Source organism: Cnephaeus nilssonii, assembly GCF_951640355.1.
Source record: "Cnephaeus nilssonii genome assembly, chromosome: 14".
Taxonomy (NCBI): Eukaryota; Metazoa; Chordata; class Mammalia; order Chiroptera; family Vespertilionidae; genus Cnephaeus; species Cnephaeus nilssonii.
In genome coordinates, this window is record NC_137085.1 from 12053515 (window position 1) to 12068832 (window position 15318).

Consider the following 15318-nt stretch of genomic DNA (forward strand, 5'->3'; position numbering starts at 1 on the left):
TCCCTCAGAAGCCATGATTCTTAGGTAGAAGAAGGGCAGCCCACGCTCCAGCCCAGATCCTCTCTTCCTCTTTCCCAGCCCCGCCCATGGCTCACCGGTTTCTGGGTCGCAGAGCTGCTCACAGGCGTCTGTCGTCCTCTGTCCGCAGAGGTCCCTCACCCACGGGGAGGTGGCGTTGACCTGGTAATACAGGGACAGCTTGGCTGGGTTTAGCCAGTCGGAGATGTCCAGGTAGCTCCCTTCGCTCACCACAAAGCTGCTCCCTGTGGGCGAATAAAAGAAAGACAGCTACTTTCTCCCTGATTTTAGGTGCAGGTGTGTGTCTCACTGCTGACGCTGCCACCAGGAACACAGACAGTACATATAAGTCACACAATCCCCGCCCCCATACACACACCCAAAGTCTCCTGTTCTCATTGTCTACATGCATGTACACAGTCTACATGCATTTACAATGTGCCCTTATGGTGTCAGCAGCCAGTGGAGACAAAGACAAGTGAGGCATGAGAGACAGTTCAACTTAGTGATTACGTCAGGCCCTGCGACTGAGCGAGACCTGGGTTCAAACCCTGAGCTCACCCTGGCCAGTCACTGATTTTGGGTGAGTCACTCAATGCCTCTGGGCCTTGTTTACCTCGCCTGTCAATGGGAATTTTAATGGGACCTAACTCAGAGGGTTACTGTGAGAATGAAATAAAATAATGCAGATAAAGTGCTCAGCCAGTATCTGACTTGTCCTAGTAAAGAATGATGCAATATTAAAATAGAAAAGAAAAAGAGAGTGAATGTCCCTGTCAACCTAGCCATGTCCTCTGGAACAAGGTTCATTGCTGTCCACTGGGGCCAGGTGGGAGAGACCAGTTGAGCGTAAGGGAAATAGCATAGCTTCTTGGCATGGCTTTTGTTGTTGTTGTTTGTTTTTCTATTAGAGAGAGAAAATCAAAGAAATCTTGAGCACCTCTAAAAAAGAGCAGCACCTGTGCAGCAGAAACACCTCAATGCTGGGAAACAATAGGGAGGTGGAGTTTGGGGTGAACTGGGCACTGCAGGTTCTATTGAAAGGGAGCAACTGCACCCCAGCTCAGCCAGCTCTGGCCAAGTGGGGGGAAAGGCCAGCGAGCAGATCTTCAGTTTCTTCAGGAGAGACTCGACATTCAGATTTTTATGGTAACCAACCAATGCTTAAACAATGGCTTAAATTTGTTATTGAAAACAATTTATGCTCTAAAATGTTCCTCTTTAACACACACACACGTATGCACATATACATATATTCATGTGTGTTTATGTATGCACATGTATATGGATTACATACATATATGCACATATATACATTCTTTGCGGGGCAAGGAACAGACATCCATCAGGATGGCTGCATTAAGAGTGTAAGTGGTGGTGCCTGTATTTTGCAGCATACCAGAGGTAAAATTTTACAGGGGGAACAAAGGTTCAAATAGGACCAGACTCCACCAAGCTGGATTGGAGAGCTGTTCTAGATTCATGCAGATCTAGGGATCTCAGTAGCAGATCTTAAATAGTTTCATAATGAACATGACTCAGCTCCTCTCCCTGCATTTTCTTTTCTCTCCCTCACTCTCTACCAACAAAATCTTTCCATGTATACAATGCTAATTTCCAAAGAAAGGACTCAGTTAATAGGCATCAGATGGGTTTGAGAGCAACCTCTCTGCCAGTTCATATCAGACCCTGCTTGTTGACCAATGGTTGGGCTCCTCTCAGCTCTGGGGCCCTGCTATGGTCCAATGGGCAACAGCCAGAGGCGGGGTCACATCAGACCTTACCTGACTGCCCTGAGGATCTAAGATGTGCTGAGAAGGGTAAGGATAGGGCAGGCAATGTTATCTTTTCTAAGTCACACAAATGTTGTGGCTGATATCATCCCATAGAATAAGCACAGTAGACAATGGGATTTTGGGTGATGATGAAAGAGGAGTCAACGGGAAAAGCAAAAGGAGTAGATAGCATCAGGCTCCGAGAGAAGAAAATGGCCGTATTTGAAGTTGGCCTTAAAATCTTTGGCAGCTGAACAGAAAAGAATAAGTTTGCTGGATCCCATATTTCAAATCTCTGGCAAGGGAAGATATGCAAATCTATCCGCAAAGCCATATTTCCCCCTTTGGAACTGAGCCCAAGCCGAAACATGGCACATGGGTCCTTATGTGAGGCACCAAACATCACTATCGACTACAGATTTTTCTTTTCAAAAGCACAGTCTTGCTGTTTAAAAGGATAATCTTTGTATTTATTCTCACTAAAGACTGAGGGATGGATATTGAATTCTGTCCCAGGGCTGCATTTGGCTAATACCACCACTTCGGGAAAGCTATGGTGCAGGGATAAAGAGAAAGGAGTCAGCAAGACGTGCATTCAGATCTTCCCCCTGCTGTTTACCAGCTCTGCAAACTTGGGCAAGAAAACAAACCCTCAGTCGTCTCATATGAAAGTGTGAATTGTGACTATCTCTGCACAGGGTTATCATAAAGATTAACTGAGTCAATGTGATTCTCTCAGGTCCGATTCCCCAGGAACCAGACTCAAAGGCAGAGCCTGGCATGCAGGAGGCTGTGGAGGTACACCCTTGTAAAGGGATGAGCAAAGTGGGATTGGACAAGAGAGAGAAGTCGAATTGTCATACCGCTGCAGCCAAGACCTTAGCTCATCTCCTAGGGAGCCGGGAGCTGGAGAGGTCCTTCAATTTTCCCAAATCAGGACAAGAACATCAGGTCATTGTGCCTCAGCATTAGCCAGTCACAGGCTGTGGGCTATTCCTGGGGAAGAGACGTAAACTTGGGTGAAGTGGTCCCTTTTGATGGATGGCATTCCTCCAAGACAGACTTGGAGCAAGTAGTCAGCCACCAACAATCCTGGCAGCTGGGAAAAGGAGTGCCTACGTTCTAATGAGAGATGTGGACACAGCAAATCTCCATACAATATGCACAATATGTGAAGTCCCTGGCACACAGTGAAATCTCAACTCACGGGAGCTATTTTGACGACTATTTGGATTTCTTACAAATTGGGAAGCTCTGAATGCAATACCAGTTAATAGATCTCTCTCAAATCTGAGGAATGTGAGTCTCTTTGGAAGGGACTAACTCAAACGCAGGTTATCCTTGACTTCTTCAGAAAGATGTTCTTACAAGGTCTATGGTTGCTTTAATGGCAGAAGGGAGTCACTATCCTTGGAACACCCTCTCTGCTCCAGTCCATGGGGTGAATGTGTTACGCATCCTGCTTTCTAATCCTTATGAGAGCCTTGCAAGATAAATATTTCCCCATTTTACAAATGACAACAGGAGGTTCAGAGAGCAATGGTTTTAGCCAAATTTGTACAAAGAGTAAATGGCCAAAAGAAACTGCAGCATCCAAGCTGGGACCCGCCCATTATTCCAGGCTGTCATGAGAATCAGGGGCTTTGGTTGGATTCTCTGGCCCTCTGTGGTCCTCCCACCCTCTGTGCATCCCCCATCAGTGTGCATCCTGTTGCGTGGGAGGGCTTTTGCTTTCTCTGATAGACTATGATTTCCTACAGGGACGAGGTCATGAGTTATTCATGAGCCCTTATCAATCAAGCCCTCAGTAAAATGGCTGGCACATACTGGAAGTTTAGTGAGTGTCTGCGGAGTGAATTAATGAAATCAAAGTTCCACGCTTGACTGGAGGGAACTTCCACTCCCTCTATCATGGGATTGTGAGGCAGGAATGCCTCCAACACTGATCTCAAAGTTTAAGTCTTTCCATCCTGTGAGAGCCAGAATACAAAATCAGCCCTTCAGAGCCTCCCCGGTTCCAACCCAAAACTTGAACTTCACTCTCATGCGTCCTGAGCTCTGGTTCGCCCCAAGGGTTTGTGATGTGGGTGGTTCAGGTGGAGATGCTGGGGGACTCAGTGTGACAAGGCCAGGCCACATGGCATAGAGATAGCACATCAGGTAGTGAAAGGAGGTAACTGTGCAAATGCAGTCATCAAGGCTTAAATCATGTGTCCATTTAACCATTTACTAAACCTCTCTCGTATAGGAACAGACAGAGAGAATGAGCAATAGCCTGGATCCATCAAGAACATGATGGACTACCAAGGGCGTGGGCATTCATGGCTATAATACAACCTTGAGTGTGGTAAGAACTGCCAGAAAAGAATGGGCTTGTCTTGGATCTAAGAGAAGGAAAAAGGGGTGTCGGAGACCAGTTTGACATGCTGGTCTTTAAGCCAGACATTGAAGGACATGAAGAAGAACGATGAGCGAGGCAAAGTTGAGGTGGCATTTACACGTTAAGGCTTGCCTTCTGAGTTGGCTCATACTGTTTTTAATCGCTCTAATACTTAGACAGCATTCCGCTCAACCTGTAGCTATATATGCCATGTTATAGATTCATTCATTCACTCATGCATATATTCTTCATTTAACAAAAAGAAGACCTACTATGTGCTAGTTCCTGTCCCAGGATCTGGATGTGTGTCCACTGAGAACTTGAAGTTCAAGAAGGGAGTTTGAGATGACAAATCTAAGGCAAAACACAAGTGCTTTTTGTCCCCCCTTTCTTACTCTCTCATCTAGAATGCACGTTTTTTGAAGGTAAAGACCATGAACACAAATGCATCATTCCATGTGTCTCATACTTCTCTAGTTTTCCAGTGGAACCCTGTTTTATTTTCTTGGCTTTAGATTAAAAGTGCCCTGCTTTTTCTGGGTGCTGAGATTCTTCTCTGTGCTCAAATCAATCTCCCCAGAGAGTAAAGACTCTGGAATGAAACTTTGCCAAAATCTCAACTTCAAAATGTCATGTTTCCTTATTTTTAAATATATATATATATATTTCCCCCCCACGGGCTTGTGGGAATATACATCATCTAATTAGGCAAATGGATTTTCAGTTCAGCCCAATCATTTCCTTATCTACATCTGAAGCTCGGCGTTGCTCAGGGGACTGCGCGGGCACGGAGGTCCTCATTAACTCTGATCTCCAATTACACTGATTATAAGCCTGCGTCTGTGATTGTGCAGCACAGATCAGGGGTGAGCTGGGAGCTCAGGCCACTCCGTAGTGTTCTATGAAACCCAGAGGCACATCAGTCCCCAAAGAAACAGAAGGTTACAGATGAGAACTAAAAATACTACAGATGGAGGTATCACCAGCCAAGACTGCCCGGAGAGCCAGACGGCAGGCACAGAGCCCCTTTGTTACATCTTGAATCACGACACAGACCCCTGAGAACTATGGACAGAAGGTTTCAAAGAGGTCTCTGGACACAGAGCTGAATGGGGAGCAGAGGGGTGAAAGGTTACATCTATGGCTGAAAGATGCTATTCACTGATGAAGCTCAGGGAACTGTTCTGGCCCAAAGTATTCCTCCCTCTTTTCCTTCCCTCTTTCTCTGGGTGCAAAATAATTAAAGATTTCCTGTCTTCTGTTACATTGTGTGTCCCCCAGAACCCATCAATCAATGCCTTGAACCTGGGAGAAATGTCTTTCCAGGGGACAGGGTGAAAAACAAACTGTGACGACGCAGAAATGAGGAGCCCATCTACCTCCCACCCCATACACCCAGGGAGAATACTCCTTCCTCTCTCCCTGGTCCACAGAGCCCTAGGTCAGGCTTGAGTACATCCCACCGCCTGCTATCAACTGGGAGCTACTGAAGGAGTGAGCACCTGACCTCTGCAAACATGGGGGAGAAGCTAGAGTGTGAGGGTTTGTGAGTGGGCAGAGGCTACCTGGATGGCTGGGCACGCTCAGTCTCCAGGGCAGGGGTGGGGAACCTTTTTACTGCCAAGGGCCATTTTGATGTTAATAACATCATTTACAGGCCACACAAAATTATCAGCTTAAAAATTAGCCTGCTATATTTGGTCAAACATTTAATTAACTCACTCATAATGCCTTGGCAGGGCCAGACCAAATGATTTTGTGGACCTTATGTGGCCCGAGGGCCAGACGTTCCGTAACCCTGCTCTAGCATCATAAGGTGGAGTGTCTCCTAGTCCTCAGACACTTACCTCTGTGCCTTCACCTCCTGATCTACTTCCAGCTCTCTTCCCTTCTGCCATTTTCTTTGCCTTTTCCCTGGATCAACGTCAACCTATTCCTCTGTACTGTTTCTGCCTGTTAAAAACTGACTTGTGTCCACCCCAAAATTCATGTGTTGAAGTCCTTACCCCCAGGACCTCAGAATGTGCTGCATTTGGAAATAGGGTCTTTCACGAGGTAAACGAGGTTAAGTGAATCATCATGGTGTTTCTACTCTAATATGACAGATGTCCTTATAATAAAAGGAAATTAGGACGCAGACACATAGAGGAAAGACCATGTGCAGACACAGGGAGATGCCAACCCTCTGCAAGTCCAGGAGAGAGGTCCTCAGAAGAAACCAGACCTGCCAACATCTTGATTTTGAACGTCCAGCCTCCGGAACTGCGAGGAGATAGATTTCTGTTGGGTAAGCCTCCCAGTGTGCGGTCCTTTTTTATGACAGCCCTAGCGAACCAATACGCCACCTGTCTTATTGGACAGCTATCTCTTACCCCTGCCATTGCCTCCATTTATTAACCTTTATTTGTGTGGATCCCCAGGGATCACTTCTCAGAATAAAGTTTCCAAATGTAGAAAACATAATGGCTAGTATCTGATCCAATAACTGGAATACAGTTCTACCCATGGATCCCTTGGGGCTCCGTGGAGCCCAGGATAAAAATGCTAGTCTGAGCTAAGCTATTTCCATCCATCCCACAGGCGACCAGTCTGCCAACTGACCTGGTTCCAAATCTGTCCAGCATCCCTGGATGCGAGAGGGCGTGGCAGCAAGTTCATGATGAATATGCAGTCCTGGTAAAGTGTGTGACTGAGGTGCCAATGACAAAGAGAAGAAGACTAAGAAAACACGGAGCCATTCCAGGGGCCATTTTAAAGAGGGTCAACTTCTTCCTTTTCATTTGTTACAAGGAAACAGTTTTTTTTAAAGCTCTGAAGCATAGATCAGAATTTTAATTTTTAAGTGTGTTAGAAAACTTTGAGTTCCTCTCCCCCAGAGTTTCTCAACCTTTTTTCTTTTCAACTAAGGAGTCTTTTTAGACTTTTTCTTTCTTCAATCACCTGCCACCCATAAAATGTAATGTATATACATTCATATACGTTTTGCTGTACATGAAAAGAGTATAGTGCTTGTATCCCCCCACCCTAAGTCAATATTCATGTCTTTTAAGTATTGCTGTCCACACTGAGAATGAATGCTCTAGTGAGAGATGATCGGAGGGATAAGGAAGGAGAGGGATGTGTCCAAGATCCCCCTGGGATTAGTGAGATAACTAAACTAGAACCTAGACTTTCTGACCCCCGACCTCTTAATGCTGTGAGGGAGATGAAGGTCAGAGAGGTGAACTGACTTTCCCAAGGCAACAGGGCTGGACCAGAACTCAAGCCCAGTGACTTTCATCCCAGGGCTCATCCCAGGATTTCAGGCTGACAAACAAGAACAGATCCCGAGTCTGGCTGGTGTTGCTCAGTGGTTGAGCCTCAAGCTATGAACCAGGAGGTCACGGGAAGTAGGGGCAGGCGGGAGGCAGCCGATCAATGATTCTCTCTCATCATTGATGTTTCTGTCTCTCTCCCCCTCTCTGAAATCAATATATATATATATATATATATATATATATATATATATATATATATATATATTTTAATTTTTATTTTTATTTATTTATTTTTTTAAAGAATAGATTCTAAAAGAAATGTGAGCTGTCGGGAAGCTAGAGCTCCCTCTCTGGGAGTGTGACACGGTAACACCCTTGAGAGGCCCAGGTCATGGAACACAGAGGAACTCATCACTAAGGATCCCTACAACAGAAGAGTGGAGAGAGGGACAGGCCACCAGTTTTTTAAATGTTCTATGTTAGAAAAATAGTGACTTGCAAATGAAGCTGTATGGAAGCCTCATTTCTTCTCCCCAAAAGAAGGTTTCCCTAGAGAGCCAGACCCCCATCTACTGCAGGCGATACAGGCAATTGTTATGTTTCTACCATTTTCTGTCACCCCACCTCAAACCATGATCAAAGACTGACTACCACCAACTGCTGCAGAACTCCCCACGCCTTTACGTATCCCTGATCCTGCTTCAAAGTTCGGTGAGGGGTGTTTGAGTCTGGACAAAAGAGGTTTGAAGTATTAAAATTTCAAAAAATTATTTTTCTCCTCAGGAATATCACAATGTGGTAGCAAGGTAGGCAGCGGGGTGGGGCAGGTGGAGGGGAAGAACAAAGTCCTGAAATGTTTCTCATTCTAGTTTAAGTGTGGTTAAAGGAAGGCATCCATGTACTTTTCACTTCAGATTTTTTTTTTTTTAACTTTCTTCATTACTTCATTGGGAACTTATGCATCAGACCCAATTTCACTGTTGGATTTTCTTTTGATCAAAGAGCAGTTATTCTTTTTTTTGTTGTTGTTAATCCTCACCAGAGGATATTTTCCATTAATTTTTTTTTTAGAGAGAGTGGAAGGGAGAGGGAAAGACAAAGAGAGGGAGAAACATTGATGTGAGAGAGACACATCAACTGGTTGCCTCCCACACATGCCCAGACTGGGGCCAGGGATACAGCCTGCAACTGATGATGTGCCCTTGACCGAAATCTAACCCGCAACCCTTCAGTCCACCGGCTGATGCTCTATCCACTGAGCCAAACTGGCCAGGGCAAAGATCAGTAATTCTTGAATAAACACAGTGGACAGCTGCCTCCAAACCTCAGAGGTCCTTTAGGCTAAGAGTGAAAAACTTTCCTTTCTGTCTGCTGCCAAGTGAGATATGGGCTTAGATGGGAGGTAGCAAGCCGGATTCTGGCATTACATAAGCCTGGATTAGATCCCAGTATAATCACCGAGGGTCCCTGTGACCCTGAAATGAATCACTTGACCTTGGCAAGCCTCCTCCATTTCCTTATCTGCACAATGGGAATACTTCAGAGACACTATAACTGTTAAATAAAATGCATGGTACTGCCTACAGACAGGGTCGTGCCTGGCTAAGGCTGCTGTGTTCCAAGGAACACTATTCCAGGGGACAAAATTTACACATTATTCTACACATCATTGTACATATAGCCATGTACATCCTCTATGTTATTGTGTATTCCATATATGTATATACATTTGGATAATTGTGTGCGTCTATGTATAGATGCATACATATATGTACACATAAGCTCAGTTAATTCTATGAATAATTGTATCCAATGTGACTAGTGCCTTCTGGAGTTGTGCAACATGGTGATCCTACCTGGGACACAGTAAGACAATAGGCCCATTTAAAGAAACACAAACCCAAAAACTACCATCCCCCTACCTAACCAAGGATGCTCGGTTCTCCTATGCTGACTCACAGCTTATCCCAGTAGCATCTGCTGTCAACTTCACAAGGTCCCAGGTGAGTTGTGCAGGGCTGGGGTGAGGGATACTACTTTAAGATGTGCTGCGGGCATGAGGCAGCACTGTAGAGGCCCTAGGAGAATGCCTGGCGCATGAGTGTGTAATGAGCAAACACAACGTGTGGCTAAGATAGGACTGGCTGACTGGGCTAACATAGGAATGAATGCACCGTGTGACTTTTCAGATCTACCAACTAAACTGCGTCCCCTGCCCTTTTCCCACTTCTCTGGGCCCACCCTCTTCTATAAAACATACACTGATTTTTACCTTTCCCAAAATATCTGCACAAACATCAGGCAAAGCCGGCTCACAACGGTGAGCCCTAAGAATAAACCGTTAGCAATGCCTCCCGGATCTGTTTCATGAATACATTGTGGGTTCCTTATCAATGGACCAAATTAGGCCCAGGCACCTGCCTGCTTCTGTGTCTCTCATTGTCAGAGTATGTGTGTGCGTGTACACGTGTGTGTGTGTGTGTGTGTTCCTTTCTCTCTAGAACTCTAACCTCCTATTCTCTTTTGTCCAGAAATAAATTAGGTGGGGAAAAACAGACGTTGGCACGGGCAAACCTGGATTCAAAAAGCGCCCTTCCCACTTATTATATCTGAATGACCTTGAGAAATGCTTACTATTTCTTTTCTCTGCTTCTCCATTTAAAAGAGAATGAATACTACTTAACTTACTGCATTTGCATTGAAGATTTTTTTTAATTACATTTATTGGGGGTTACATTGGTCAAGTGCATTGAATATTAAAGGTGACTGAGTGAGCACCTGGCTTATTGGATGTACTGACCAAATGGGTGTTTTTCTTTTTATTGCTGCTATTAATCTAATTGACCCTAGAAATAACTCTGGAGGGCAGGTGTTACATTTATCCCTATTTTATAGAAAAGGAAGTTCAGGAAGGTTAAAGGTGCATGTCTCAAATTGCTCAGCTGGGAAGTTGATGATTCCAAATAAGAACTCAGTCTGCCTGCCTTGGAAGTCTTGTGTGTGTGTGTATATGTGTGTGTGTGTGTGCGTGTGTATGTGTGTGTGTGTGTGTGTGTTTGGCGTGTGTCTATGTTCATCTCTGGTTACTTCTCTAAGTACTCAGCTTATCATGGTGGCTGAAACATAAATCAGACCATGGTAAGAGCGTGTGACACAGAGAGAGAGAAATGGCAGGGGGAAGGTGACATAATATTGTAATTCAATACTTAATGTCTCCAAAGACATGTAATACATCCTCCTGACATTTCCAGGAGATATTTTCTGGAAACTGGACAATAATTCAAATTAATGCTAAGCCTAAATCTAATTGTTTTATGATGCTACCAAGGACTATGTGCGGCAAAGCTTCCAAAAATCTGAGGTTTCAAGTCAGATTGATGGAATAGATTTCAATGCCTGGCGCAGATGAGAACAGCTGCCTAAATGTTATAATATTGGTACCTGGAGCAATGTAACAAAAGAGATTCGCAGCTCAGCCAAAGTGTAGTGTTTGCGGCAATCAGCCCTTCACCAGCCAAACCCTACCATGGATTCTGGGAAAGGTAAGGGGAGAAAGGTAAGATTTTTACTGAGGCCCTAATGAAGGTCTTGGAGCATAAACAGGACACAGAAGGGCTGAGATCTACGTTTCTGCCAAATGAGATGTGAAGGGTGAATTTTTTTCATTCTGTTATCAGAGGGGTAGGTGGGGTGTAGCTTGCAGACACCAGGCTCTGGAACTCCAATCCTGCCACTTACAAGCCGACGGACTTTATGCCCATTAATTGACTTTGTGGGCTTTGGGGCTCCCCTTCAATAAAGTGGGGACAATAATGCCTACCCCTCACTCCTGTGCACCAAGGCACATGGAGATGGCTGATGAGGAAAGCACATGACCCAGGAATATATAGGATCTTATCTCAGGTTTCAAACACACCAATAGCAAATGAGGATGTGTGTGTGTGTGTGTGAGTGCGTGTTGGCTTGGAGAAGGAAGGGTGGTAGTATCAATGAAATAATGTTCCTTGAAAATAAAATGGTATATATGATGTTTCTGAGATAGAAAATAAGTTGAGTTCAGTTTTCAGTTCAAACTACCAGTATACAACATAATGTTAACTGAACTGTGGTATACACAGATCACTTGCGCAGTGGTCGGCAAACCGCGGCTCGCAAGCCACATGCGGCTCTTTGGCCCCTTGAGTGTGGCTCTTCCACAAAATACCATGTGCAGGCACGCATGAACAGTGCGATTGAAACTTCGTGGCCAAGCACAGAAGTCGGTGATGGCCTGAGCGAGTCTATTTTGAAGAAGTGGTTCTAACGCCGAGCCACACTCAAGGGGCCAAAGAGCCGCATGTGGCTCGCAAGCCGCGGTTTGCCAACCACTGACTTAGCATATATTTATATGTTTGCTTTCAAACTTGATTGACCTTTTTGGGGTGCTAAGTAGCTGAAAGAACGCAGAGGCTAAAACCCACACTATGATTTTGTAGATCCGAACCAAAATCCATGGTGCAGTTTACCATTTACACAACGGGAATGGGCAGTAGCAGAGGCCACATGAAAACCCAGACATAAACTAACAGGATTTTGCTTTTGCAAAGAACCTGTCAATGTTCTATATGTTTGTTGTTATTAAATTCATTTAGATGATGAGGTCCTTTTGTCTTTTTTTAGAGAAAGAGTCTAGTACAGTGTTTAAGAGCAGAAATATGAAGCCAGGCAGCCAGTATTTATGTTCTAACCCTGCCACAAACTAACCGAGTGATAATGATCCAGGGAAATAGGCCTTGGTTTCTCAGCTATAAAACTGTGGGTAATAATCTCCGCAATGTAGGAGGCAATGTATGTAAATTAAATTTCTGTTGTTTCAAATTACTCACTTTCAACGTAAATGAGGTAATATATATAAAGTATTTAAAACAGTACCTGGCACATAATAAATGCTTAATAAGTGTTAGTTATTCTTAGACTATTTCTACCTACACATATGTGAGAATACTATTGTGAAATACAAGGGCATGCTGTCTCGTTCAAATACGATTTGGCAAAAACAACAAACACAATAACTGAGATTCCTGCTTAAACAACGTATTAGCTTGGGATATAACAGTGTAAACAAAAGCTCCTTCTGTGACTCGTTCCTGTTTTCTAATTGCCTGCTCCTGCTCTGGCCCTCAGCCAAGCGCCAGTCGTTAGCCACGCCACGGACACGTACATGTCAGATGTGTACATATAGGAACAGGCACACACAGCGCCTGTTGCTTCTCGTGGCTGCAAAGAAATGACATTAAAAGTGAGTGATTTGAAACAAGTGAAGTTTAATTAAAAACAAAATTAAAAGTTGTTCCAAGCCCGTTACTTCAGCCAGCAAGACTCAGAGGAAATTAGGAAGAACTGTTAATAGCTGGATCCAATTCAAGAGCCTCTATGAAGAGAGGGTGAGGAACAAAGTCGCATTCTCTTTAGATGAAACAATTAAAGATCTCTTCTGAGAAATACTCGCCAACAGTATCCCAGGGCCAACAGGCGCGTGGTCTGCTGGTGGGTTGCTTCTCTGACTCTCTCATTTCCATGATGGGAAAGTGCCCTGAGATTCCCCCAAGTGGCATCTTCCATGGCAACAGAGAAGGACAGGGATTTCGAAAAACCAGACTTAAATGAGTAGAAGGTGGGGATGAATTCTTTAAAAAAACAAAAAAACAATTGTCACTCCCTGTCTGAAACTCTACCTTACCTTTGAAATTTCAAATAATCAGGTTACTAAGAAAAATTCTAATCCCTCTCAAATTATGGACCTCAAATAATGAGTCAGCAAGTGTCGGCTAAGAATTGGGGACTGGGTGCTAGGATGACTATATCATTTGGCCAGAGCGCAAAGGTAATGGGAGATGGTCAAAGATAAGGCTAAAATATATTCTGGCTCTCATGTTCTACAATTTAGAAAATTTTGCCAAGCTGCCTACTATGCAATATGCCTACACTGTGCCGGTACCTACACTCTTCCTCCTCCACCATTAAAAAAAATATAGACACTTTTATTGATTTCAAACAGGAAGGAAGAGGGAGAGAGAGACGGAAACATCAATGATAAGAGAGAATCACTGATCGGCTAACTCCTGCACACCCCCACTGGGGATCGAGCCTGTAACCTGGGCATGTGCCCTGACCGGGAAACGTACCGTGACATCCCAGTTCCTAGGTCAATGCTTAACCACTGAGCCACACCAGCTGGGCCTCATCTGCCATTTTTAATTGATCCTGTATTTCAGATGCGACACCAACTCTGGGCCTCCATTCAGGACTCCACTTCTATGGCAGGTCCCCTGCCCCAAATGTTAATGCTGCATTTGAGTTTATGCAGGAAATGGCCACACCTGGAGTCTTCCTGCTCACATGTCAATCAGCACCAGTATGGGGGCTGGGGACAGACACTTTCTCCATCCCTCATCCTGGCCCTAATACTGCAGCAAGACATCACCTGAAATATTATTCGAATGACTTCAGCCCTCAGGAGAGCAGCCTTCAGAACACAGAGGCAGCCGGTACAAACAGTTTTCATCCAGGCAGGACTTGTAAAGGTCCTAACCCTGCATGTTCCTCAAAGTTGCTTGCATTTTTCTTTTCTTCTTTTTTTTTCTACAAACACAGCCAAGGCTCCTGCACTGAACAACAACGGAGTCTTCACAGTCAGTCTGGTTTGGAGTGTGTCAGCATCCGAGTGTTGCAGAAGACTGAGCTGCATCACGGGGAAGGTGGAGTTAGGGTTTACACCCATGTATTCTGGTGTTGGCGTTCATGCTCATCACCCCACACTTCACTGCTGGGTAAAAGTGTTTTTATTTTTATGTTTAGAGTCACCAACCTCTCAGGTAGAGGTTGTCTCTGACCCCTTCCCCTTCTCTGCCCTTCCTTACAATTAGTTGCTAAATTGCCTTGGTTCTAGCGCTACAGGAATGCCCTTACGCTCTTTCCCATTTCCAATGCCCTTGTTCAGACTTTATCACATAGACTAAATGTAACAGCGCCTCTCCCCCACCCCATAGGTTCCCTGCCTTGTCCCCTTAAATGTACCTTCTACACTGTGCTGGTTCAGTCCACAAATCCTTATAAAATATTGAATGTGTACCGGATATTTCACAGGAACAAGACAGGTGTACTCTCTGCCCTTCAGGCTTAAAGGAGCATTAGCAGGTGCTATTGTTTACTGAGCACTGACTAGTGCCAAGCGCTGGCCAAGTGTGTCCTAGACAGTCATTCAGTTGCCCTTTGAGGTGGTTTATTGTTATCACGCCATTTCACAGAGGAGCAGACTGAGGCTTAGAGGTGAAATAACCAGCTCAGTGCTACACAGCTAGGAAATGTTCAAGCTAGGTATTGAACCCAAAGAGTGTGGTTCTACAGCTGAGACTCTTAGACATAGAATAAGTCATTTTATTTTTTTATTATTATTTTTTAACATATCTTTATTGATTTCAGAGAGGAAGGGAGAGGGAGAGAGATAGAAACATCAATGATGACAGAGAATCATTGATCAGCTGCCTCCTGCATGCCCCCTACTGGGGATCGAGCCTGCAACACAGGCATGTGCCCTGACCGGGAATCAAACCATGACCTCCTGGTTCATAGGTTGATGCTCAACCACTGAGCCATACCAGCCGTGTGGAATAAGTCATTTTAAATGAGCTGAGAGCCAAAAGGAAAAGTCTGGGACCATTTAATAGGAAAGCCTAACTTAGATGATGAGGGCAATAATGACAACCATGCCAATAAAAACTAACATCACCGAGTGCTTCCAGTTTGCCAAATATTCTACTAAATATTTGACAAATATCTCATTCATTGTTCCTAAGAGGGAGGGACCAGTACGTCTGCTGTACAGATTAAGAAACAAGCCAGAATGGTT

General features: G+C 44.5%; 1 protein-coding gene across 4 annotated transcripts in view; it reads right to left on the reverse strand.

Moving 5' to 3' along the window:
* ASTN2 (astrotactin 2) overlaps positions 1 to 15318 on the reverse strand; it is a 749503-nt gene that overhangs the window by 429977 nt on the left and 304208 nt on the right. For all 4 annotated transcript variants that reach the window (XM_079789927.1, XM_079789926.1, XM_079789925.1 and 1 more), the window contains one exon: positions 96 to 263. In XM_079789927.1, the coding sequence (XP_079646053.1) occupies positions 96 to 263 (168 nt within the window). The remainder of the gene's footprint in view (positions 1 to 95; positions 264 to 15318) is intronic.